At 44.2% G+C, this 15,880-nt stretch overlaps 1 protein-coding gene across 1 annotated transcript; it reads left to right on the top strand.

Annotated features, from left to right (window-relative positions):
* The first annotated feature begins 1,625 nt into the window (after positions 1-1,625).
* Positions 1,626-15,166, top strand: LOC121555097 (probable serpin E3). Its single transcript, XM_041868901.1, has 7 exons — positions 1,626-1,714; positions 11,139-11,478; positions 12,707-13,174; positions 13,507-13,705; positions 14,047-14,147; positions 14,384-14,554; positions 15,020-15,166. The coding sequence occupies exons 2-7, from the start codon at positions 11,211-11,213 to the stop codon at positions 15,070-15,072; spliced, it is 1,260 nt and encodes a 419-aa protein (XP_041724835.1). The 5' UTR covers positions 1,626-1,714; positions 11,139-11,210; the 3' UTR covers positions 15,073-15,166.
* The last annotated feature ends 714 nt before the right edge of the window (positions 15,167-15,880 follow it).

Here is a 15,880-nt window from a genome sequence, read left to right as displayed (position 1 = left end):
GCATCCCAAACATGCTCAATTGGTGACATGTCTGGTGATTATGCAGGCCATGGAACAACTGGGACATTTTCAGCTTCCAGGAATTGTGTACAGATCCTTGCGACATGGGGCTGTGCATTATCATGCTGAAACATGAGGTGATGCCAGCGGATGAATGGCACGACATTGGGCCTCGTCACGGTATCTCTGTGCATTCAAATTACCATCGATATAATTAAATTGTGTTCGTTGTCCGTAGCTTATGCCTCCCCATACCATAACCCCACCACCATGGGGCACTCTGTTCACAACATTGACATCAGCAAACCGCTCGCCCACACAACGCCATACACGTGGTCTGTGGTTGTGAGGTCGGTTGGACGTACTTCTAAATTCTCTAAAACTATGTTATGGTGGAGAAATGTAGAGAAAGATAGAGAAAGATTAAAATTCTCTGGCAACAGCTCTGGTGGACATTCTTGCAGTCAGCATGCCAATTGCACGCTCCCTCAAAACTTGAGACATCTGTGGCATTGTGTTGTGTGACAAAACTGCACATTTTAGAGTGCCTTTTATTGTCCCCAGCACAAGGTGCACCTGTGTAATGATCATGCTGTTTAATCATCTTATTGATATGCCATACCTGTCAGGTGGATGGATTATCTTGGCAAAGTAGAAATGCTCACTAACAGGGATGTAAACAAATTTCTGCATAAAAGTTTTGAGAAATACGCTTTTTGTGCTTATGGAACATTTCCTGAGATCTTTTATTTCAGCTCATGAAACATGGGACCTACACTTTACATGTTACATTTATATTTTTGTTCAGTATAATAAGGAGTACCAGTACTGAGTCAATGTGCAGGGGTACGAGGTACTTGAGGTAATTGAGGCAGGGGTAAAAGTGACCAGGCAATCAGGATAGATAATAAAGAGAGTAGCAGCAGCGTATGTGAAGAGTGTCTGTGTGAGTGGGTGAGTGTGTGTGGCGTTAATATGCATTCTTTTTTTTTTTACAATAATAAATAATCCAGGGTCTTTAAAAAAGAGGTCTGTCTGTAAGGGTTGCCAGGGTCCGAACTGTAAAGATGATGGATGAGATATGTGTACAAACAGGACTCAGTCACAAATAATTATTAATTACCAGATAATTTAATTGCACATTCCATAGAGTGTCTTCCCATTAGAAGCCTAATGCAGCACTGTGATTGGTCAGTGTGTTTTTGTCCCCTTATGCCATTTGATCACCATAACAAATAATAAGGTGACCGACTGTCTTCTGGGGTGTGTGTGTGTGTGTGTGTGTGTGTGTGTGTGTGTGTGTGTGTGTGTGTGTGTGTGTGTGTGTGTGTGTGTGTGTGTGTGTGTGTGTGTGTGTGTATGTCTTTTTTCTCAGTTCGTGTTGGGATTTGCTGGTCGGTGACATGCCTCCCTCCGCCTGGCTCCTTCTAGTGCCGGTCCGGGGAAGTGGGAATTCTAGCCCGAGTGGTACGGACATCGCCGACAGAGACCGCAAACACGGAGCACTCAATTAAACACAGTCTTATGACTGAGAACCCGCTCAATCAGCTGGCTACCCAAGGCGCAGACACTACAAACACCGGGACAGGACGTGAGAGGGACATACATGCAAACAAACTCTCCAGTGACAGTGATAGGATATCTGGAGATAACTGTCAGGAATTGGGACGGATAACCAACATAATTGTAACCTTCCTATGTACCTGTCTTCCAGGTAAGTTTCTGGCAGGTGCATTTGCCATGTTTAGGGCCATGCGCAATTATACCAGACCTATAACTGTGATGAGTTTTAACTTTTAAATTATTTCTGATCATTTAAGTTCCCTATTTGTTGGCTTCTATGGTTTCCATTAGCTTTAGCTCTTTAAAATATGTATGGAATGTATAGCATTTATAAAAGTTATGTCCACTGGGGAAGGAACATTTGCTTAGACTAATACAGTATGTCAGTCATGATAATTATAGGCATAGGCTACATGTATTTGCAACCTGGAATCATGGGTAGACATAACATATATATATATAGTAAATGTAAATACGTGACACTCCAAAGATATGCTACATTTTGTATGGTATGTATTCATTTGTGGATGTCCACGAATTGCAATTCGTACAATATGTTATTAATAGCAATTCGTACAATATGTTACGAATTTGCGAAACGCATGATACGTTATAAATTCCAATTTGTTGTGGTTAACGTTAGCTACGTGGCTAACGCTAATGTTAGCTAGGTGGATAACATTAGCTAGCCTAGGGGTTAGGGGTTAAGGTTGGGTTAAGGTTAGGGGAAGGGTTAGCTAACACGCTAAGTAGATGCAAAGTAGATAAAAAGTAGTAAGTAGTTGCAAAGATGCTAATTTGCTAAAATGCTAAATCTGTCAGTGATGAGATTTGAACACGCAACCTTTGGGTTGCTAGACGTTTGCATTATATGCCTACCAATCTACCTACTTGTTTTTGCCTTAAAGGGATACTTCAAGATTATGTCAATGAAGCCCTTTATCTACTTCCCAGAGTCAGATGAACTCTAGGATACAATTTGTATGTGCAGTTTGAAGGAAGTTGGTAACTAATGTTAGCGCAATTGCTAACTAGCAGTAGCACAATGACTGGAAGTCTATGGTAACTGCAAGCATCCCGAAGTATCCCTTTAAGTAACCTTCTGTCTTATGTAACCAAACCAAACGTAACATATCATACTATCTAATTTTACATTTATATTTACAATTTAGTCATTTAGCAGACGCTCTTATCCAGAGCGACTTACAGTTAGTGAATACATATTTTTTTTATACTGGCCCCCCGTGGGAATCGAACCCACAACCCTGGCGTTGCAAACGCCATGCTCTATCAACTGAGCTACATCCCTGTAGTGTCCCTGATTCACGTTTACTATGCTACGTGTTTTCTATGAGACCAGGCTGGTTTTTGTAGATTTATAGCTAACAAACATAAATGTATTATGATTTTGTGTCTTTAACTAAATTATATGTGTTGCCCTTAAGAAGAAATTTGCAGTTACAGTGTAGTATAGCTGCAGTATGCTGCAAATACTGTGTCCAAAATAACACCGTTTTTTTTTTTTACTGCAGTAATTTTGCAGTGTAAATGGAGTAACAGTGCAGTATAACTGCAGTTAAAGTGCAGTATAAATACAGTTCAACTGCAGTACACTGGAGTTATTCTGCAATTACTGAGTCCAAAATACCACAGTCGACTGCAGTTACTGTACTTTTACTGCAGTTTCAAAACTGCAATTATTTTTTTGTAAGGATTTGTTTGCAATTTCCAGATTTCACATGAACTCTGAATGTGGTGTAATTTCTTGGCTAGAAAAATGAGACTGATTCGTTCTTGTTTCAAGAGGCTTATATTTGCTACAACTCGACATTGCTCTATACAGTGGGGGGAAAAAAGTATTTAGTCAGCCACCAATTGTGCAAGTTCTCCCACTTAAAAAGATGAGAGAGGCCCGTAATTTTCATCATAGGTACACGTCAACTATGACAGACAAGTTGAGAATTTTTTTTCCAGAAAATCACATTGTAGGATTTTTAATGAATTTATTTGCAAATTATGGTGGAAAATAAGTATTTGGTCACCTACAAACAAGCAAGATTTCTGGCTCTCACAGACCTGTAACTTCTTCTTTAAGAGGCTCCTCTGTCCTCCACTCGTTACCTGTATTAATGGCACCTGTTTGAACTTGTTATCAGTATAAAAGACACCTGTCCACAACCTCAAACAGTCACACTCCAAACTCCACTATGGCCAAGACCAAAGAGCTGTCAAAGGACACCAGAAACAAAATTGTAGACCTGCACCAGGCTGGGAAGACTGAATCTGCAATAGGTAAGCAGCTTGGTTTGAAGAAATCAACTGTGGGAGCAATTATTAGGAAATGGAAGACATACAAGACCACTGATAATCTCCCTCGATCTGGGGCTCCACGCAAGATCTTACCCCGTGGGGTCAAAATGATCACAAGAACGGTGAGCAAAAATCCCAGAACCACACGGGGGGACCTAGTGAATGACCTGCAGTGAGCTGGGACCAAAGTAACAAAGCCTACCATCAGTAACACACTACGCCGCTAGGGACTCAAATCCTGCAGTGCCAGACGTGTCCCCCTGCTTAAGCCAGTACATGTCCAGGCCCGTCTGAAGTTTGCTAGAGTGCATTTGGATGATCCAGAAGAGGATTGGGAGAATCTCATATGGTCAGATGAAACCAAAATAGAACTTTTTGGTAAAAACTCAACTCGTCGTGTTTGGAGGACAAAGAATGCTGAGTTGCATCCAAAGAACACCATACCTACTGTGAAGCATGGGGGTGGAAACATCATGCTTTGGGGCTGTTTTTCTGCAAAGGGACCAGGACAATTGATCCGTGTAAAGGAAAGAATGAATGGGGCCATGTATCGTGAGATTTTGAGTGAAAACCTCCTTCCATCAGCAAGGGCATTGAAGATGAAACGTGGCTGGGTCTCTCAGCATGACAATGATCCCAAACACACCGCCCGGCCAACGAAGGAGTGGCTTCGTAAGAAGCATTTCAAGGTCCTGGAGTGGCCTAGCCAGTCTCCAGATCTCAACCCCATAGAAAATCTTTGGAGGGAGTTGAAAGTCCGTGTTGCCCAGCGACAGCCCCAAAACATCACTGCTCTAGAGGAGATCTGCATGGAGGAATGGGCCAAAATACCAGCAACAGTGTGTGAAAACCTTGTGAAGACTTACAGAAAACGTTTGACCTGTGTCATTGCCAACAAAGGGTATATAACAAAGTATTGAGAAACTTTTGTTATTGACCAAATACTTATTTTCCACCATAATTTGCAAATAAATTCATAAAAAATCCTACAATGTGATTTTCTGGATTTTTTTTCTCAATTTGTCTGTCATAGTTGACGTGTACCTATGATGAAAATTACAGGCCTCTCTCATATTTTTAAGTGGGAGAACTTGCACAATTGGTGGCTGACTAAATACTTTTTTTCCCCACTGTACTTGATTTAATTTAAGGGGATGAAAGTGCACCACAATTGCACTTGGTCGTCTATATGGAAAGAGCAATGTGGTTGGGGTTAGGATAAAGCCTGTCGTATGCTTCCCAGTCAAAACAGTTTGCATTATGACAACATTTTGTGACGTTTTTGTTCGTTTTGGTGTTCGGCAGGAGTTTTTCGGCTGTTCCCGCACACAACCATTTTTCTTGAGGCAAGTCGAAGTTTACACCCCTTCATTTGTGATTGGTCAACAGTACTACTCCTAGTAGGAGTGGGAACTATGGACGGGATTCTTCAATGAAGTGTTTGGGCGCATTCGAGCGGATCACTTGTGTCAAGTAGTTGACCATCGCTGGTCACCACCTTTCAAAGTGTGTTGCATTATGGGGATAAAAGTGTCCGACTTGCGCCTACATGACGACTGCATGAACTTGACAAAAAAACATGTGCTCAAACGTCATGAAGTTTTGACTGCAGTCGACTGCAAGTTTCTGCAGTTTATCTTCATCAACTTCATGCTGCAGCCATCCACTGCATTGTGGGAGGCTCTATTGTCAACCAATCATTTTAGTGTTTTTGTTTGACACGCGAACGTGACCAAAGACGCGATTGAAACAGGAACCAACTTTTCCTGTGATCCATGTATAGAGTGGATATGTACAAATGAATGTGATATTTGAGGCTCTCTCACCAATTTATAGTACAATGTGCACACATATATATTTACAGTTTGTGAGTGTGTGATATGCGGGGTTGGAGATGTTAATATTCAACATTACAAAGAAAAACGTGTACAAACAATGGCAACAGCATGTTGCACTGAGCCTTGCTGTTGGAAAACCACATCAGTGTCCAACTTTCACCTGTCGCAGATGCACCTCCCCCGACTTCAGTCCTCGACTTTCGTCTGCAGCCGGATGATTCAGCTTTAGTGCTCAACTGAGCCCTTTGTTGTGTCATTCAAAGAGAGACAAGTAGTTTCCATGCACATTTTTTTCACTTGACTGCACTAAACATCTTAGTTAGATGTCAAATTCATGCAAATTTTTTCACTTGACTGCACCAAACATCATAGTTAGACGTACGATTGCGCGACTAAGACCTCCTCTGCAAAAAAAAACGTCCAAATGAATTACAGATTTCTTGATTTATCTTAGAATAATTCAGACTATTTTAAGGAAGTGTTACTGGCTATATTTTTATTGCTACGGTGACACAATCCACCACATCTACGGTGGAAGGTGGCCGAGCTACAGCGGTGTTTGTCAGACTATGAGACATCACGTCTGTATCATGATACAGTTGAAGTCAGAGGTTTACATACACCTTAGCCAAATACATTTAAACTCAGTTTTTTCACAATTCCTGACATTTAATCCTAGTAAAAATTCCCTGTCTTAGGTCAGTTAGGATCACCACTTTATTTTAAGAATGTGAAATGTCAGAATAATAGTAGAGAGAATTATTTATTTAAGCTTTTATTTCTTTCGTCACATTCCCAGTGGGTCAGAAGTTTACATACACTCAATTAGTATTTGGTAGCATTGCCTTTAAATTGTTTAACTTGGGTCAAACGTTTCAGGTAGCCTTCCACAAGCTTCCCACAATAAGTTGGGTGAATTTTGGCCCATTCCTCCTGACAGAGCTGGTGTAACTGAGTCAGGTTTGTAGGCCTCCTTGCTCGCACACGCTTTTTCAGTTCTGCCCACAAATGTTCTATAGGATTGAGGTCAGGGCTTTGTGATGGCCACTCCAATACCTTGACTTTGTTGTCCTTAAGCCATTTTGCCACAACTTTGGAAGTATGCTTGGGGTCATTGTATATTATTATTATTATTATTGTCCATTTGGAAGACCCATTTGAGACCAAGCTTTAACTTCCTGACTGATGTCTTGAGATGTTGCTTCAATATATCCACCTAATTTTCCTTCCTCATGATGCCATCTATTTTGTGAAGTGCACCAGTCCCTCCTGCAGCAAAGCACCCCCACAGCATGATGCTGCCACCCCCGTGCTTCACGGTTGTGACGGTGTTCTCCGGCTTGCAAGCATTCCCCTTTTTCCTCCAAACATAACGATGGTCATTATGGCCAAACAGTTCTATTTTTGTTTCATCAGACCAGAGGACATTTCTCAAAAAAGTACAATCTTTGTCCCCATGTGCAGTTGCAAACCGTAGTCTGGCTTTTTGATGGCGGTTTTGGAGCAGTGGCTTCTTCCTTGCTGAGCGGCCTTTCAGGTTATGTCAATATAGGACTCGTTTTACTGTGGATATAGATACTTTTGTACCTGTTTCCTCCAGCATCTTCACAAGGTCCTTTGCTGTTGTTCTGGGATTGATTTGCACTTTTCGCACCAAAGTACGTTCATCTCTAGGTGACAGAACGCGTCTACTTCCTGCGTGGTCCCATGGTGTTTATACTTGCGTACTATTGTTTGTACAGATGAACGTGGTACCTTCAGGCGTTTGGAAATTGCTCCCAACGATGAACCAGACTTGTGGAGGTCTACAATTTTTTTTCTGAGGTCTTGGCTGATTTATTTTGTCAAGCAAAGAGGCACTGAGTTTGAAGGTTGGCCTTGAAATACATCCACAGGTACACCTCCAATTGACTCAAATGAGTTCAATTAGCCTATCAGAAGCTTCTAAAGCATGACATAATTTTCTGGAATTTTCCTATCTGTTTAAAGGCACAGTCAACTTAGTGTATGTAAACTTCTGACCCACTGGAATTGTGATACAGTGAATTATAAGTGAAATAATCTGTCTGTAAACAATTGTTGGAAAATGACTTGTGTCATGCACAAAGTAGATGTCCTAACCAACTTGCCAAAACTATAGTTTGTTAACAAGACATTTGTGGAGTGGCTGAAAAACTAGTTTTAATGACTCCAACCTAAGTGTATGTAAACTTCCGACTTCAACTGTGTCTCTAGTTTAAACTGACGGATTTGACAGGGATTTTTTATTATGTTACTTTGATTGACACACGGGTTATCTAGTGATCTCATGATCACTACATAACAAAAGCTGTTTTGTCGAGATCACAAGATAATCAAAAGTACCACGCATCATCCATTCATTTGTTCAGATAACCACCTCATCAAGGAGCCCTCTGGCTGCGTTGATCTCAATTCGGTCGTAAGGGCATTTAAGCCCTGAACAATGCCTGACAGGCAGCCCTGTCTCCCAGGTTGTGTGCCGCCCCCAAGACCACAGTCAATCGCATGCAAGGTACAATGCAGCTAATTTGGCTAGTTAAGCTAGGTAGTGTTGTTAGCTAGCTAGCTAGCTAGCAAACTAGCAGGTTATCTATGCTGGTTGTTAGCTTGCATTACTGATGTGTATAATTATAAGGGACCCTTCATGTTTTGTGGATAATATTACAATTTAAAGTGGGTGAGCTCCATTCCCGACAGGCTGATCAGATTCAATTTCAGTCTCAGAGGCTGATAATCAAGATGCTGCCTTGTAGGCTGTTTTATAGGTAAGGCTCCTTGCAAACAACCTTCAAGGCAGCGTCCTGACTTATCAGCCTCTGAGTCTGCTGTTGAATCTGATCAGCCTGTCAGGAATGGAGCTCACCCACTCTGTAAATTGTAATATTATCCATAAAACATTGTGTTCCTTACAATTATACACATATCAGTTGTGCAAGGTAACAACCAGCATAGATAACAAGCCAGCTAGCTAGCTATCTATCTAGCTAACAAGAATACCTAGGTAACTAGCTCACAAAACTAGCCAAGTTAGCTGCGTTGTTGCTTGCATGCGATTGGCTGTGGTCTTGGGGGTGGCACACAACCTGGGAGACAGGGCTGCCTGTCAGGCATTGTTCAGGGCTTAAATGCCCCACGAGGGCTTAGCTCCCCGACAAGCTCTTAGCTCAAGGTAAGGGACATTTAGCGTGCTAACATTCTAACTTATAAACTGATAATGAGCTCCAAACACAAATAATGCTATGACGTTAGCATGAACTGTACCGTCCCTTAGTGTAGCAAGCAATAAAAACATATGCGCTGGTCCACCGTGGCTCTGCCGCCTCAGCCATACTGGCAATCTACCATCAAATACGTCCACTCATATTTATACAGTTTATCTCGTGATCTTGACAAAACAACTTTTCATATGTCGTGATCATGAGAAAATGATCTTGTGCTCTCAACAAAACAACTTTTCTTATGTCGTGATCATGAGATAAATAAGTTGTGATCTTGACATAACGATGGAATTATGTTTTATTCATATGTCCTCTCTGGGCTTCCGTATGTAACAAAGTCTGGTGTTACAATGAAAAGCTATTCCATCAAGACCTATTCATGAATGTATCTAAGGCAACACTTGATATCATCAGGGATCACAATGGAAATAAGTCATTGACTTTGTGTTTTCCTTGTCAAGTTTTACAGTGCATTTGGAAAGTATTCAGACCCCTTGACTTTTTCCACATTTTGTTACCTTACAGCCTTGTTCTAAAATGGATTAAATTGTTGTTTTTCCTCATCAATCTACACACAATACCACATATTGACGAAGCAAAAACAGGTTTTGAGAAAATGTTGCAAATGTATAAAAAAAAAAAGAACTGAAATATCACATTTACATAAGTATTCAGACCCTTTACTCTGTACTTTGTTGAAGCACCTTTGGCAGCGATTACAGCCTCGAGTCTTCTTGGGTATGACGCTACAAGCTTGGCAAACCTGTATTTGGGGAGTTTCTCCCATTCTTCTCTGGAGATCCACTCAAGCTCTGTCAGGTTGGATGGGGAGCGTCGATGCACAGCTATTTTCAGGTCTCTCCAGAGATGTCCGATCGGGTTCAAGTCCTGCCTCTGGCTGGGCCCCTCAAGGACATTCAGAGACTTGTCCCGAAGCCACTCCTGCATTGTCTTGGCTGTTTGCTTAGGGTTTTTGTCCTGTTGGAAGGTGAACCTTCGCCCCAGTCTGAAGTCCTGAGCGCTCTGGAGCAGGTTTTCATCAAGGATCTCTGTACTTTTCTCCGTTCATCCTTCCCTCGATCCTGACTAGTCTCCAAGTCCCTGCCACTGAAAAGGTCCCCACAGCATGATGCTGCCCCTACCATGCTTCACCGTAGGGATGGTGCCAGGTTTCCTCCAGATGTGACGCTTGGCATTCAGGCCAATTAGTTAAATCTTGGTTTCATCTGACCAGAGAATCTTGTTTCTCATGGTCTGAGAGTCCTTTATGTGCCTTTTGACAAACTCCAAGTGGGCTGTCATGAGCCTTTTACTGAGGAGTGGCTTCCGTCTGGCCACTCCACCATAAAGGCCTGATTGGTGGAGTGCTGCAGAGATGATTGTCCTTCTGGAAGGTTCTCCCATCTCCACAGAGGAACTCTGGAGCTCATTCAGAGTGACCATCGGGTTCTTGGTCACCTCCCTGACCAAGGCCCTTCTCCCCGATTGCTCAGTTTGGCCGGGCGGCCAGCTCTAGGAAGAGTCTTGGTGGTTCCAAACTTCTTCCATTTAAGAATGATGGAGGCCACTGTGTTCTTGGGGACCTTCAATGCTGCATACATTTTTTGGTACCCTTCCTCAGACCTGTGCCTCGACACAATCCTGTCTCGAAGCTCTACGGACAATTCATTCGACCTCATGGCTTGGTTTCTGCTCTGACATGCACTGTCAACTGTGGGACCTTATATAGACATATATGTGCCTTTCCAAATCATGTCCAATCAATAGAATTTACCACAGGTGGACTCCAATCCAGTTGTAGAAACATCTCAAGGATGATCAATGGAAACAGGATGCACCTGAGCTCAATTTCTAGTCTCATAGCAAAGGGTCTGAATACTTATGTAAATAAGGTATTTCCGTTTTAAAAATGTTATACATTTGCAAGAATTTCTAAAAGCCTGTTTTTCGCTTCATCATTATGGGGTATTGTGTGTAGATTGATGAGGATTTTTCTGTATTTAATCCATTTTAGAATAAGGCTGTAATGTAACAAAATGTGGAAAAAGTCAAGGGCTTTGAATACTTTCCGAATGCACTGTATGTATATGTTTGTTTTCTTAAACTGGCAAATAAAATCAATCAATGACACACACAATAAGCCTATGTCTTATAAAGACATTATAACCAACCCTCCTGTTCTTTGCAGTGACCCCATCTCTGTGGGCCCCATCTGACATCAACATCTTCATTTGACCTTTGACCCTTCACCTCCAAGGCCATGTGTCGCCTGTTGATGACCTCGCTATTCGTCTACTTCTGGTTGGTGGAGAGGGGTCAGTGTGACGCCTTCAGCCTTCAGGACACCATGGAAGAGCTGCACACAGAGTTCGCCATCAGCCTCTACCAAACGCTCACCAAGACAGAGAACAACTCCAACCTGATCGTGTCGCCAGCGAGCGTCTCGCTGTCCTTGGGTCTTCTGCAGCTGGGTGCCCGCGGCAACACGCTGGCGCAACTGGTGGGGGCACTGGGATATGACATCAATGGTAAGAATCCACCACCAAGCAGAGCCCCATGGGCTAAGGGATCCTGTGGGTCGGTTGGCATGGGGTCCTGTGGGCCAGTTGGTATGGGGTCCTGTGGGCCAGTTGGTACAGGGTCCTGTGGGCCAGTTGGTATGGGGTGCTGTGGGCCGGTTGGCATGGGGTCCTGTGGGCCAGTTGGTATGGGGTCCTGTGGGCCAGTTGGTATGGGGTCCTGTGGGCCAGTTGGTACAGGGTCCTGTGGGCCAGTTGGTATGGGGTCCTGTGGGCCAGTTGGTATGGGGTCCTGTGGGCCAGTTGGTATGGGGTCCTGTGGGCCAGTTGGTATGGGGTGCTGTGGGCCAGTTGGTACAGGGTCCTGTGGGCCAGTTGGTACATGGTCCTGTGGGCCAGTTATAACGGGGTCCTGTGGGCCAGTTGGTACATGGTCCTGTGGGCCAGTTGGTACATGGTCCTGTGGGCCAGTTGGTATGGGGTCCTGTGGGCCAGGTGATACAGGGTCCTGTGGGCCGGTTGGTACGGGGTCCTGTGGGCCAGGTGATACGGGGTCCTGTGGGCCGGTTGGTACGGGGTCCTGTGGGCCGGTTGGCCAGGCAGGGCAGGGCAGGGTAGAGTGGTGTCTGGATCCCTAATACCTGCCCCTGCTCTATAATCTGATTATTCAGAGGGTAATACTTAGACTCTGGGGTCGAAAGGCCACTGTGTTACACTGCATGGTGAAAGCAGACACTAAACCAGTAGAGTTCAAAAGGTACTCAAGACCTGTAGAGAAGGACTTACTTCAGGCAGAGAGAAAAGGAACATATTTTCTTGATTTGGTGCCAAAGTGAAGAAAACATTTTTGACTCTAAGCCAAGGGTCGCTGTGTATACGTTTGGTATGGACCTGGGCCCGACGTCACATGCCTTTCCCCAAACACCACGCAGAGAGAACGGTCGCTAAGTGCATCGTTGAGGCATGTGTCGATACTGATAGGATTGAAAGAAAGTCAGCGCTGCTCTCGGATCAGCTTTCTCCATTCCAAATCTTACCTTTTACAATAGTCCACAACACTGATGACGGATCAGCTCCTAGAGAGATATGGTCGCCTATGACTGCAAATATTGAGGCTTATTCTAATGCCCCTTTAATAACGCAGTAAATCACAGATGTGGCACATTATTGTGCACATGTTGTTACAAAGCTCATCTAGTGGGAACCTAGCCACTGATCCCACTTCCGGTCTCTCCAGATATGCAGGTGCAGGACTTCCTGTTGCGGTCACAGGGGGACGTGGGTAACTCCAGTCACGGGGTGCGGCTCCGGCAGGCCTGCGCCCTATTCGTCCAGAGCGGCGTCCAGCTACTTCCTGTTTTTACCCAGCATGCAGCAGCCTTGGGCAACAACAGTCTGGTGCGAGCCAACTTCAGCCAGCCCAACCACAGCCGAAGACAGCTGCAACAGTGGGGACGAAACCATGGCACCGGCGAGCCGCTCCAATCCGGTGGCAGCGGGGAGCTGTTTGGGTCTGGCGAGGCCCAGGAAGAGACCTCGGGGTGGGGCCAGCGGCTGCAGATGGCCCTGGTCAACACTGTGAACTTCCAGGGAGTGTGGCAGAAGCAGTTCCTTTTCACGGACACCCAGAACCTTCCCTTCACCCTGTCGGACGGCAGCACCATCAAGGTGCCCATGATGTACCAGGCCACAGAGGTCAACTTTGGTAAGTGAGAAGAGACAACGGCAATATTTTTCTGTCTGTCTCTCCTTTTGGCCGTGGTTGAACTTCTCGGTTCATCACTCACAGGCAAACCATCAAGGCACCACACCACATTTAGCCTAATGTTACAGTTGGAGTTTTGATTCGTACTTATAGTAATCTAGATCATTTTACAAGACATTGTAAAGTATACGTGTTTAGTGCCTCTGCATCGCTTGCTCTCTGGGGGGGTTCTAGGCTGGGTATCTGTAAAACACTTGTGTTACACCTGCTGATGTTAAAAGGGTGATTGATTATTTAAGCCGTCCCTCCCTCTGTTCCCCTTCTATGTGCAGGTCAGTTCCGCACCGTGTCAGACCAGCGCTACACGGTCTTGGAGCTGCCATACCTGGGCCGCTCCCTCAGTCTTCTGGTGGCTCTGCCCAGTGACAGGAAGACACCTCTGTCCTCGCTGGAAACCCAGCTAACCCCCCGCGCTGTGGCCACCTGGGACACTGGCCTACGCAGAACCAAGATGGATGTTTTTCTCCCCAGGTAGCCTACACATCTCAATGTGTATTTATTTTAAACATTTATTATACCAGGTTAGTCTGACTGACCTATAACGTTTCCTAGCCCAAAGTGGCTTCCTTTCCCTGTATCCTAACGGTTTCTGCTAAGAGGGATGCTTGGGACGACCCAACTCTGACATCACCCCATTGAAGTTTACATTTAAAATGGTTAGGGTTAGGTAAGTGTTATGGTTTAGGGTAGGGTCATCCCAAGGATCCCAAAAGCATTTACCGTGTCCTAATCTCCATGACGACTGATCTAGCATGGCCAAACAGGTGAATTGGTAATGCACTTGCACTCATTTACATGGCTTTTACTAACAGGTTTAAAATGCAGAACAGGTTCAACCTGAGGTTGGTTCTGCCGTCAATGGGGGTCAGTGACGCCTTCAACCCAATGGCAGCAGACTTCACTGGCATCTCAGGTAAAGAACACTCACTCAACTGCTATATCCAGGTTTAATATGAGATCAGGGTTGGGGTCAATTCCATTTCAATTCCAGTCAAGTACACTGAAATCCCAATTCTATTCAATGAGGAACATTTGGAATTTGGTTTACTTTCTGAATTTACCCCAAACCCTGTATGAGATCCATGTCATCCTCAGTACTCTGCATACGACTGTCCAGTACTCAAGCATTGCGTTGTTCTCTCTCCACAGCGGAGGAGGGCCTGTACGTGTCCGATGCCTTTCATGAGGCCAGGATAGAGGTAACAGAGGATGGGACCAAGGCCGCTGCGGCCACAGCTATGGTGCTACTCAAACGCTCCCGCGCTCCCGTCTTCAAAGCAGACCGACCTTTCTTCTTCCTCTTGAGACAAGTCAGCACAGGTAGGCCTACAATGCAAACATTAACAGATGGCTTACATATGCAGTAAGGCACGAGGGGGTGTGGTATATTGGCCATATACCACAAACCCCCGAGGTGCCTTATCACTATTATAAACTGGTTACCAACGTAATTAAAAAACAGTAAAAAAAATAATAATGTTGGTCATACCTGTGGTATACGGTCTGATATTCCACAGCTTTCAGCCAATCGGCATTCAGGACTCAAAACAACCCAGTTTAACACACTGTGGCTGCGTTTACACAGGCAGCCCAATTCTGATCTTTTGCCACCAATTTTTTGTTGTTGTCGTTGACCAAATCAGATCAGCGGCAGAAGATCAGAATTGGGCTGCCCGTGTAAACGCAGCCTCAGTTGGTGCGTTGTATTGCCGGTACAGCATCACCTTGTTAGTTTGGGCTTCTATTCATCATTCTATTCGTCATCCCTCTCTCTCTCTCTCTCAGGATCTGTTCTATTCATGGGGCGTGTGGTGAATCCAGCTGAACAGGCACCCTAGGACCCACACCCCTTACCCTTACCCCAGCTCATATTCAACCCCAACGCATTACCCATATTTATTGGGGACCAACAGGAGGGTCCAGACATCAGGAAGAGGGACAATATCTGTTGTACATATCTGTAAATAAAATGTAAATACATCTGTGTTTTGCACCCAAAGTGTTTTGGTCATTTACATCTGTAGCGTAGGACCACTACTTCCTAGTCGCAGAGAGGGATGCAGAAACTCTCACATCCACCAAATTATTCAAACTTATGTGAACACGCGGTCATTTCCCCATAGGTGGTGTGACACAACAAATAAAATAAAATAAATCACCCTCTGGAACTTTTCACCCTCCTCAATATCAAAGCCTCAAATTCTCTTGAAAGGAAGTGACGTACAACAATAACGATTGTGTTTTGTTGACTTTATTTACATAGCCAGTCACAGGTTAAAATAGAAACTTTATTCATGGAAATACAAAAAGGCCTTCCTCTGAACATTCTCTTTAAATAATTCTCTAAAGTTATTTACATCTATACAGCGTATTCAAAATACTCTCTTTTGGTAGCGTCCTCTTTTTAAACAAAGACAAGTTTGGCAACTGTTTGGTCCCTGTATGGGAGGGGGTATTGGAAAAGAGTCAGGAGAGATAAAGGGGGGGATAGGCGGGGAGGATTGCAAATGTTTTGCAGTAAACGGCACACGACAGCCAGCCAGACATCTAGGGCCTCAATCCTACCTCGAACGTCCAACAACACTTCAGGGGATCACTTAACGGTTACACGACAGAGAGATTTAGTTTAGGATCGCAGTAAGGTAA

This window comes from Coregonus clupeaformis, chromosome 40 (assembly GCF_020615455.1).
Source record: "Coregonus clupeaformis isolate EN_2021a chromosome 40, ASM2061545v1, whole genome shotgun sequence".
In the NCBI taxonomy this organism is placed as follows: domain Eukaryota; kingdom Metazoa; phylum Chordata; class Actinopteri; order Salmoniformes; family Salmonidae; genus Coregonus; species Coregonus clupeaformis.
The sequence above is the reverse complement of the archived record's forward strand: the minus strand, read 5'-3'. Positions and strand labels throughout refer to the sequence as shown.

Coding starts and splice junctions, on each gene's coding strand:
- LOC121555097 (XM_041868901.1), top strand. CDS start 11,211: ATGTGTCGCCTGTTGATGACCTCGCTATTCGTCTACTTCTGGTTGGTG. Junction 13,706..14,046: donor ATGGATGTTTTTCTCCCCAG/GTAGCCTACACA, acceptor TTTTACTAACAG/GTTTAAAATGCAGAACAGGT. Junction 14,555..15,019: donor CTTGAGACAAGTCAGCACAG/GTAGGCCTACAA, acceptor TCTCTCTCTCAG/GATCTGTTCTATTCATGGGG.